General features: G+C 30.7%; 1 protein-coding gene across 2 annotated transcripts; it reads left to right on the top strand.

Annotated features, from left to right (window-relative positions):
• The first annotated feature begins 138 nt into the window (after positions 1 to 138).
• Positions 139 to 3,144, top strand: LOC124927903 (vesicle-associated protein 1-1-like). 2 transcript variants are annotated; one of them, XM_047468407.1, is made up of 8 exons: positions 140 to 301; positions 395 to 465; positions 608 to 689; positions 914 to 1,029; positions 1,128 to 1,292; positions 1,614 to 1,655; positions 2,174 to 2,251; positions 2,712 to 3,144. In XM_047468407.1, exons 1-8 carry the CDS (start codon positions 247 to 249, stop codon positions 2,817 to 2,819), a joined length of 717 nt encoding a protein of 238 aa, XP_047324363.1. In that variant the 5' UTR covers positions 140 to 246; the 3' UTR covers positions 2,820 to 3,144. The 2 variants fall into 2 exon arrangements, with proteins under 2 accessions (XP_047324364.1, XP_047324363.1); XM_047468408.1 differs by lacking the exon at positions 1,614 to 1,655 and having other exon boundaries at positions 139 to 301.
• Positions 3,145 to 11,615: the final 8,471 nt, after the last annotated feature.

Raw genomic sequence — 11,615 nt, 5'->3', positions numbered from 1 at the left:
AAATGGAAGAAGAAATAGTGAGTATGTTTGCTTTTGAAAGATAGTTTAAGGTCAATTTGGTCTGATTTAAAAAGTTTGGGGGCCAAATTTGGTATTGTGGCAAATTGACGAAGAAAATCTCCGCCCAACCTTTTCCTTTTCTCTCCTTTCCTGTCACGAACTGCAGGTGGAGAAATTTTGGAATCTTCATCGGAAAACTGAATTAAGCTGTAAGATTATCTCTCGCCGTTCTTTGATCGGAGGAAAATGACTTCCGAGCAGGAGCTTCTCACTATCGAGCCTCTCGAGCTAAAGTTTCCCTGTAAGTCCTTTTTTTTATGTTCTTTTGCTTTTTATCGCTTTGATTTCACTGGCAAAATGCAAAATGCTCATTGAATCTAGAAATTCTACGCAGTGGAGCTTAAGAAACAGATCTCGTCTTCTTTTCAATTGCTAAACAAGACCGATAATTTCGTTGCTTTCAAGGTTAGCGTGTTTTTCTTACTTTCGCTTTCTGTAGATGCACTATTATTTGATTTCATCATTATTGATGGTGGATTAATAATTAATTACATATATATGATAGGAAATTAATGATTGATTACGAAAATGTACTTCTCAATCTCAGGTGAAGACAACTAATCCTAAGAAGTATTCCGTCCGACCTAACAGTGGCATTGTGCAGCCTCGTTCAACCTGCGCTGTTGTAGGTATTGTCAATTCTATCTCTCACGATTAGAAGTTTGCCACAGAAGGTATTATTGGATCAAATTGTGGGTTTTTGAGCAAAAGAGGAGATAGTTTGTCTTTACAGTGGTGTACTTCTGCCACAATAAATTTTGATTTGGCTCCAAATTGGAGTTAAATGGTATAAAGAATATCTACAACGCAGTTTCAATCCTAGTACTGTTTAATGTTAAATTTTGGATTTCAGTTACTATGCAGGCCCTAAAAGAGGCACCCCCAGATTTGCAATGCAAGGACAGATTTCTCGTCCAAAGTGTTGTTGCAAATCCAGGTGCCGTCCCAAAGGATGTTAATGCAGAGATGGTAATGATAATCATAAGAAAATTTCTTAGTTGGCTTTTCTACTTCTGTTGTTTTTGGTTGAATAAGAATCCCAAGATTTTGAGTATACTTGTTTTCAGTTTGACAGGGAGGCAGGGAAGCATGTTGAGGAGTCTAGATTGAAAGTTATTTATCTTTCCCCACATAAGCCACCATCGCCAGTTCCAGAAGAATCTGAGGAAGGATCTCCACCTAGGTCATTTGAGTCTGAAGGTGGACATTCCAGTCATTCTGAAGGAGTAACTGTGAGTATCAATGTATTCTAGAGTATGTTTAATTAATGTACACTTTATTTCAAGGTGGCACTCTTTAAATACATAATACACAATGATTCTAGGATAGAACATCTACTCTAGAATAATGAGATGCTTAGAATAATTATCTAGTAACTTATAAATAACTATAAATAAGATAATTATCATCTTTAAGTTTCAAATATTAGGTCAAACCTAATCTTACAATAGCATATAGGTTAATGCTTCAACCATGCTCAACATTAAGCACCTTTGCGGATATGTTATAAACCAATCTAGGTTATGAACTTTTGATGCCTTCTCAATTTGTAGGCTTCAAGAGATCATAAGGAGATTCATGACAGCAGCAATGAGGTACATCATGGAACCTATACTAGTTTAGTAATTTTCTGAGGTGATATCTTTGATTTGTAGGCGAGTAAATTAGATTTACTATAGTTATTTGAATGTCTTCTGCCTTGGTTTTTTCTTATGTACTTTCCAAACAGTCGAAACAGTTTTGGGAAGCTGATAATTTCATGGATAACAACAATTGAATCCTGCCTCTTTGACATGAATTCTCCTATAGATATGTCATAGATAAACCATCTAGTTGCTTTATAGTTAAGTGCTTTTCATTGATAAGAAAACTTAAAAAAGTTCAGTTCTTGTCGGTTGATATCAATCAAATATAAGGCTTATCTTCAAAATTAGTGTATTGATATTCTTGGTTCGCTGATAATTACGGACTCTCTTATTGCAAAAAAAATGTTTTTCTATGTTCTATTCTTAATGTGTTCTATTGGACTCGCCGGATATTATACAACAGTAACTAATCCTTCTTTTTGGTTAAATGTTTTAAATTTACTCCCTGACTAATCTTCATCCTCCAGTCAAAGACCCTTTACTTAAAGTTGGCTGAAGAGAAGACTTATGCAGTTGAGCAAAACAAAAGACTTCGTCAAGAACTGGTATGTGCATTTGCATATAAATTTCATTGTCTTTATCACTATCTTACCATCATCTTTTTCATGCAATCCTTACTGTACACGCCCAGCTGTTTGAAAGAAAAAACACTAGTCTCAAAAGACAGAAAGAAACATATAGACACGAGTGGCATAAAACAAAATGAGGAAAATCCGAAGTCTTGCATGTTGTAGCAGAACAACACATTCTTCCATATATTTTTACCATTGAATTTCTTTCATCTGAAATATCATAAACAACAACGGCTAGAACGCATGTCATGGATGGTCCGATTATAGACTTTGATATGTGATTATTCTCCACAATCCAGTTTTTAATACAGTATCAGTCTCTAGACCAATACCCTATTGAGATACATGCTATAATAATCTTCTTCCAAGGAGGGTGGGATGGACAAATTATTTGTATTAGGAAAAGTTGAAATGTGAATTGTTGTTGGCGCAGGAAATGCTGAAGCGTGGACAAGCAAAAACGAGTGGAAGAATTCCAATATTGTATGTATTGCTTATTGGGCTGATTGGACTTCTTTTGGGATACTATATGAAGAGTTAGGGGGGGTATCAAATTATGTAATATCTGTGTTGGGTTCATGATCAACCAAGGGAGAAGGAATAAGGTTGATTTAAAATATATATATATGATGGATGAATGATGATGATGATGAGGGAGAGAGAAGAAAAGATATTTCTATTTTTCTTTTTTTAATATTATTTTTCCACTTTTGGAAGTGCTTCTTTAGAAGCCACAACAACAGGTTTGACAGTGGGCTGACTCTGTAAGAGAATCTGGATGCTTTTTTTTTATTTTATTTTTGTAAGTTTTAAGGTTGTGATGAATTGTGAGACTTGTTTGAAAGCACTATCTTGCTCTTCTTTTTCTTCTTCTTCTATTAGGCCTTCTTTCTTTGAGGTTCTGTTTAGAATTTGATTGAGCAAACATTGCTATGTCAAATGGTAATGATAATGGCATCAATGTTAAGTTGGAGTTGATTTACAAAGAATGTCTCATATCATAGTCATCAGTCTTGAAACTTTATTAAGATTCTAATTTATGACTTTAATGGGTTATTTGAATATCTTTTTTGGGATTTTGGGAATTAATGGAGAACTAGCCTAATTAGGCTCAGGGTCCCGTTTAAATTCAAAATGCTCACAATTTGAATTATCTTATCCGTTTAAATTCAAAGCGCCTACTTACCTTGAATCATCTTCTCGTATATTAGTTTTTTATGGAGATAATATATATTTTTTTTAAAAGAAGGTAATTGTATTAATTTTGCATCCTTTCAAATTTAAAACTTAAAATAGCAAAATGCAAACTACTAGTCAAGTATACTAGTGGCTTATATTATTATTATTATTATTAAATTGCTTGTATTTTTTTTTTAAAATTAATTAGTAATAAGCTAGCCAAATAGTTGAAGTGGTGATAATATATATATAAGTTAACCACCCACCCTGTCGTGGTTGGAAGGGGTAAAATATAGTACGCGTAGAATGAAGGTGATGAATGGGGGCAACGGCGCCTGTGCCGGGCTTTTGATAGACACAATACCATTGGGATTAGTAAATTAATTAGTATTATTACTATTCTAGTCAAAATTTTTACTTAATCAACTTTTGTTACTCATTATTAAGTCCAAGTCAAAGTCAAAGTCATAAATTAAAACACGGAAAAAATGCTTCCTCCCTCCTTCCTTTCCTTGATAACAACTTAATTAGTTTTGTTTTTCAATACATATGTTTGACAAAATTAGTAAGTACGTACTGAAGACATGGTTGTTGTGTCGGATAACTTGTGTTTCTCGCCCATTAAATCATTAATTATTAAATTATGTATTAAGTAGTACTCCAACAAATTAAACCCATGCAAGCTTCTAGGTCTGATCAATTAATTTAATTAATTAATTAGACTTTGAAAATCGATCGATCGATCGATCACTATTCCCTAACTAGCTATCTATCTAGACCTAATTAATTAATTAAATATATATCTCCTCTCTCTCAATTTCCTTATTAATACAACATATAATCATACACTCTCTTCATTCATGCATATTTATATATATATTTAGCCTTAGCCAGTTTGAAAGAAATACCCAACATTTCATTTTGTTAATTCAGAAGGGAAGGAAAGGAAAGATCTTAAATATTGGCTGGCCCCCCTCGATCGATCTACCATTAATAATTAATATTGTCTATGTCGACCACCTCCTCCTCCTTGGTTGGAATATATTCTCTTTATATAGTTTTCTTCTTCTTCTTCTACTACCTCTCTTCTACATGCGACGCTCGTGTCTTGAAGCAACTTGGTCTCACAATTAGTAAGGTATATTCATTCATTCATTTCATTATATATAAATTAATTAATATATTCATAATGTAATTAATTATATAATTAATTTACGTGGGTGGGTGGATGGATGGATGGATGCAGCAGGAGTCAAGTCGACTCGGTACCAGATCAAAATTAGATGAAGAAGAACATGGAGGAGGAGGAGTTGTTAAAAGAGCAGATCATGATGAACTAATTATAAGTCGTAATATGAAAATGTCGTCTGATCACGATCATGATCACGATACTACAACTACAAAGCAACGAATCTTCTTCTCAACTCGTAAGCCATTTTCAGATCCTATCACAAAGCCACCATGCGCCTTCTCAGACTATTCTAGACCTAGGGCCCATCGACCCCGTCACAACTTATAATAATTATTTATTAATTCATTCATTCCATTTTTTAATGTTCTCCTACCTCCTTTAATTATATAGAATTTGTCAAAACTATTATTTAACCCCCCATTAATTCATATATATATATACAGTTAATTATCTATAACAACTCTAATATATATATTCATTACTTACTAATTATATATTATATCCCGCCTCTACCTAGCTAGCTAGTGTAATTAGCTTATATTAATTTGCAAAATCGAGAAAATTATACACACGGTTGATATATAATGATGCTAATGCGCGAAAATAACATATAATTAATTAATTAATTAATTAATGTGCGTGCAGGCCAAATTCTGAATTATTCTCACTTGGGTTTGCAAAGGACAGCACAGAATTATAAGGTAATAATAATATTAATTAATAAACTACACATTTTTAATCAGTTCAATCCTAGTAATTATATATGTACTCAAATATTTGAAATGCTTATCAAAATAATAAATAAACCACAGATTAATTGCAAGGGTAGAAAATTATATTATATATATATATATATATGTGTGTTAATTTGATGCTTATATATACATCCATATGTAGGAATCTCATCTGAGGGGGGAAGACAATGCAAATCAAATTAATAGATGGGATAAAGTAAACAGGTTCTTCGACTATGGTATGCCCCGTAATAAATCACCGGTTCACAACAAATAAGCATCGCCCCGAGACCAAAACCGCAACTATATATATATATATATATATCCTAGAGTTTCACATGCCTTTCATTGGTTTTAATTTCCTTCTTTTCGTAAAATTTTCCTAGTGGCCAATGTTGAAATTGTTTGAAACGGACTTAAAAGCTTAGTAATAACATATTATTTGTATTTTTAAAGGATTGATCTATATTTAATGAAAATTGGTGAAAAATGTTTAAACAAAACAACACAATAATTGACAATATCCCTCAAACCAATGTGAGAGAGGGTCTAAGAGCATCTCCAACGCATGACCTGTGCCCGCATCGGACAGTGTGGAAAAGGGCAGGTCATTGGTTTTTTTCATTTTTTGCATTGTAGATAAAAGGAAAAAGAGGGCAGTGCCCTCTATGCCGGTCATGCCCTCTTCTGACTTTTTCATGATTATATAATATAATATATTATATAATATAGGAATATTAGTTATATATTTAATTATAATATTTTTTTCTACTATTTTTAAGTAATATTATAATAACATTAAATAAATATATATTCTAAAGTTTTACTATAAAATAGGAATATTAATTATATATTAAATTATAATAATATTAATTATATATTAAATTATAATAATATTATAATATATTTTAAATTATAAAAATATTTTATATTTTATTATAATATAGAAATATTAGTTATATATTCTCAAATTTTCCTATAATATATGAATATTAGTTATATATTCTCAAATTTATTCTTATAATGTTTTTAATATTATAATATATTTTAAATTATAAAAATATTTTATATTTCAATTTATTTAATATTAGTTATATATATATTTAATTAATAAATATATATTTTAAATAAATTAGTATATTTTTCTATTAATTATATTAACACGTTTTAAAGTTTAAATTCTTAAATTTTCCAATAATATAGGAATATTAGTTATAATAGTATAAATTAGTTATTTATTTAAAACACCTTTAAATTATTTAGATAAGAGGGCGGGCAGAAGCATTGGAGTGTTTTGCCCAAGTTCAATATGTGCCCGCTTTATGCTGAGGTGGAACATTAATTTGACAAAATAAGAGGGCAGAGGTCATTTGCGCTGCGGATGCTCTAATTAACTAGCATTAACAAGTAATCAATGTGAATGTTGTATTCACCATGTGACAGAAAACTTAACAATTAATTCATTATAAGTAACGACATAAATTGTTATATGAATTAAATCAAATGAAACGAAAAAAAAATAAGAGACTCAATTACACATCAAGAGACAAAAAAAAAAAAACTCCAAAATCATTCATTTCTTCAAGTCAAAGTTTAGATAAATTTAAAGTTCAAATGTTTTAATGGATGATAGTTCATGCTTATATTGAGTATTTTCATCTATTTCTTAATATTCGATTTTACAGTCTATACTCGTTTCTTGTTCATACTCCTCTGTTCACACTCGGGCTAAGGATCTTTAAACAATTATGACAAATTCCAAAACAACGCTCCTAACTGAAAATAAATTCATTTCTCTTCAATATCCACATTTAATTTTCACTCAATTTACATGTTTCTTTGACTTTCACACAAGTCATCTATCTACACAATTTGCAACGTTCACTAATTTGTGATCAATAAATAAAATAAAATTTTAATTAATTAAAAGGAAATTTGGGATGAAGAGATAGATCTTTGATCATAAAACATATAATGGTTTAATTTAATTTAATTTAATTGATAAAAAAAGACATTAATTTTATTATGGACATGCATGCGTATTTATGAGTTTCCTTTTACTTCTTTTATTTAAAAAGTAAAAAATCAAATAAAAAAAGATTTGTAATTTGAAATTATAAGGACACACACCGTTCAAATATATTTATCTTCCATAACTAACTTGTTTTCCATTTCCCCCCCACTTTCTTCCCATAAACGCCAACCATCACGACTTAACGGCTACTTTTATGGTCTAACTTCCTTCATAAAATAACCGCCTTTGAGTACCAGCAGTACGCAGTCTTTAATTTGACGATGAACCCATTTTGTATGGAGCGACAATATTGGAAGAAGATGAAGAAGAGATGCGCATTGCCTGAGAAGAAACTAAACGAACTTGAATCCATTCTCCGAGAAGCCATTTCTCTCCATGATGATATTGATGATGTTGATGAAACCGAGATTAGTAGACGACGTCTCCTTCTCTGCGATGAAATCGAACAGCGAAGCTTCTTCCTTCACAGTCTACTTAAAGCGGAGATCTCCTCTTGCCCTTCACCGCCAAACGAAAAGGGTCATCTAATCCACATCCAACGTTGCTTCGATCGCCTTCATGATGCATACCACGAATGGGTTGAAAACAGCCATGATCCCACCACACTGTTGGGGTATTTAGGGTCCGGTGGACCTGAGCCCGATTGCACTGCTTCCTGCATCAACCCCGAGGAGGAGGAGGAGGAGGAAGAAGAAGAAGAAGACAATGGAGAACTGACGGAATCAATCGTATCCTCGACTCAGATGAGCGAAAACCCGATGGCAGAGGAGGAGGAGGAGGAATTGTATTGCGAAGATGTGATACTACTAGCATCTCCTCCTCCGAGGGTGGAGTCGGTTGGGGTTCAGACAGAGAACATGGATGATATTAATAATGAAGAGAAGACTTGCTTTAGCGAGGAGGAGGAGGAGATGGGAGTAATGACGGAAACCACCACCACCACCACCCTGTTATGGAATGAAAACCCTGTGGCAGAGGAATTCTTCTATGAGGACGAAGGAGGAGCGGAGGAGGATGAGGAGGAGGAATCAGAAACAGAGTCAGAGTCGGAGTCAGAAGTGGCGTTGCTTCAGGCACAGACGAGGGAAAAGAGGGAAAGGGTGGCGGTCCGATGTGCAGCAGCAGCAGGAGGAGGAGGAAGGAGAAGAGAGGCCAAAAAAGGAGGAATGGTGATGTTGATAATGATGGGGTCTGCTGCTATGATGATGATGGGGTTTATGATTGGGAGGTTCTATTATCCTCTTAATCCCATATCAAATTCAAATTGTAGATTTGATTATTATAGTACGGGGGGATATAATGGATATGGAGGAGGAGGAGGAAGACATCATGTTTTTAATATGCTTCCTACATAAACAACAACAACAATATTATATGTATTATGTATCACCTATTCACATTCATATTTATGGTTGTTCTTTTATTATAAAACATCTCCAACTCAAATTCTTATAAGTTAGTGGCATTCTTAAACATGATGAGTTTAATTAATACCAATTAGTTAGAGATATGATTTATAAGTGATGGAGAATGGAATGAAATTCTCTTATAATGTTGCAAACAGAAGTGGGATCTAGAATGATTCTTGAAAGGATTAATTAATTCTATATATATATGGTGTTTGATGAAAATAAAGGGGTTGTGGAGAATGGCAAATTCAATATAAAATAGGGCATGGAACATATATATTTAGTAGGAAAGAAGATAGAGGCATAATCCCCTAAACAATATTCATCTATTAACATGCTCTTTTTCACCGAGACAAAAAACAAACTCGAACTCATCGTCTTTTGAGAACATGAGTTTGTACGTTTTACCATTTAACTACGAATCACCACTATTTTCATATAAAAAACGTATCAATGATTCATTCTCTGATCTTGTCCAATTCAGTCAATTAGCTATCTTCTTCTTCATCATAATTAAGAAGTGATGATGTTGTTTATAATATCTATATTTATATGATCTTGTCATTGTCTTTGCATATAAATTAATATATATATGAGTCAATTCCTCTAATTAACATATCATCCTTATCCTTCTCGTCATCAGCAAATCCTCAGGATCATCCAAGTTGTGGCGCCAAAGAAGACAACTGTAGAAGAAGAAGATTGCTCAATCGATCTAGACATGATTGCCGACAATATTAAATAACTGCTAATTAATTAAAACAATAATAATTAAGTACGCGCGGTTGTTGTCTCGTTGATGCTCACGTAATTAATTAATTAATTAATTAATTAATTGCAACCTAAATTTTCTCTTAATCCTCATCTTACTTTTAAACTACCCAGTTGATTTGGCCTCTTATCTAGCTAATATTGGAAATGCCTTGGCAATCAAATTTCACCACCTATATATATATATATATATACATAATAATTCAGTTTTTTCAATGCTCAAAAGTCAAAACCAATCAATAATCTTTCTTTATATATTCCTTAATTAAAATAACTCATATTTTTACATATCCAAAAATTAATACTAGTATTTGAGAATAAAATAACAAATTTGAATAAGGCCATAGTTGTTGTGCTGACTTGGCAATTACGTGGATGCCTAGCTTTCTCATGTTGCTAGGCTGACTCAGCGGGGCTCAATAATTGTTGTCATTTCAAGTTTCAACCTAACTAACCTATCGAGATCTATCTTGTCATTATTTCATATAAATAACAAATTAAAGGTTGTTAATTTGCCATAATGATAAATCCAACTCTTTTATATATTCTCTCTATATATAGAACACTATCCATATCCATTGGATATCACACTCAATACCTACTATTCATCCTGGCCTTTGGATAAGAATTATTTAAATAACTTTGGTATTTCTTTTATATATTTTTTTAGTGTTTTTAGAACGTTTGATTTCCGTCTTTCTTCTGGAGTTCGATTAATCTCCTTAATGAATTAATAAGAAGAACGAAACTTAGTAATTTAACATGCTTGAAAAGAATATGAATTATTTAAGAGTTTATTGATCTTGTAATGATTGATCTTTCATGTTATGATTTGTAAATGTTTCTTTCATATTATATGATTGGTAATTATTTATTTTTATATTTATATCTAAAAGCGGTTATAATCTTAAGTTGATTCTCACAATTTTACGATTACGATTTTAAATAAGGTTAACGAGTTTGATTATAAATAAACTCTTAAATATGTAAACTTTTACGATTTTAAATTTACGATAATACAATTTTACGAGATTATAAATAATTTCGATTTTATGTTTATATTTATAATTAAAAAAAACTTATTATTTATTCAAATAAATAAATTAATATAATAAATTTTGTAAATATAAAATTTTATAGTGCTATTTTTTTTATTATTTAATTAATTATATATTTAAATATATAAAATTTTAAAATTGACTAGTAAAAGTACTTAAATATATATGAATAATAATAATATATAACTAATAATAATTCTTCAAATTAAACGTTTACGATTTCAAGTAAACTCTAAATTTTAAAAGTTTATAGTTGTACAACGATTTTAGTATTTTAACTAACCTCTCGATTTTGACAACCTAATTTATGTTCAGGTCAATTTAAACCATTTTGTTTAAAGAAAGTACTCTTTAAATATATATATATATATATATATATATAATCAATTGTTTAGTTTAGATAGTAATTAAATTCTGAATGTAGTGTTCACTTTATTTTAATATTCCTTTGTTTATGCAATAACGTTTTTAGAAATCTATTTATGAACACTAACTAGTTACAAACACATAAAGGCTATAATAGTATTAGGTTTTGTTCGTTTAAGATTATTGAAATAACTTAAAGATTAAAAAATATGATTGATGATGATTTTGAGAAAATGAAGATGTTTTTTTTGGTAAAAATACTTAAAAAGTATTTATATATACAAATAAAATAAAATTAATAAATTAAAATAGAGGATATTTTAGTATTTTTAATTAATGAATTGATTGATTTGATTAATGAGAGGTAAAGTAAAGTGATATTTGATATTTTCCATTAATTGAATAACTCAAAATCGAACAAGGCCTTAGTTATATCATTTTTTCTTGCTAAGATATGTAAGTTATATAAATTCTAGTTCGGTTTGGATTATTTTAATAACCAAAAACAAGTTGGAACATCATTTGATTTCTCTTTTATTTATTAATTATTTAATTTATTAATTAAAATATTAAAATTTATATCTTTTTTTAAA

This window comes from Impatiens glandulifera, chromosome 2, assembly GCF_907164915.1.
Source record: "Impatiens glandulifera chromosome 2, dImpGla2.1, whole genome shotgun sequence".
Classification (NCBI taxonomy): domain Eukaryota; kingdom Viridiplantae; phylum Streptophyta; class Magnoliopsida; order Ericales; family Balsaminaceae; genus Impatiens; species Impatiens glandulifera.
Note: the sequence above shows the minus strand (reverse complement) of the source record. Positions and strands in the feature narration are given on the sequence as shown.

Coding starts and splice junctions, on each gene's coding strand:
- LOC124927903 (XM_047468407.1), top strand. CDS start 247: ATGACTTCCGAGCAGGAGCTTCTCACTATCGAGCCTCTCGAGCTAAAG. Junction 1,030..1,127: donor AGGATGTTAATGCAGAGATG/GTAATGATAATC, acceptor ACTTGTTTTCAG/TTTGACAGGGAGGCAGGGAA. Junction 1,656..2,173: donor TTCATGACAGCAGCAATGAG/GTACATCATGGA, acceptor TTCATCCTCCAG/TCAAAGACCCTTTACTTAAA.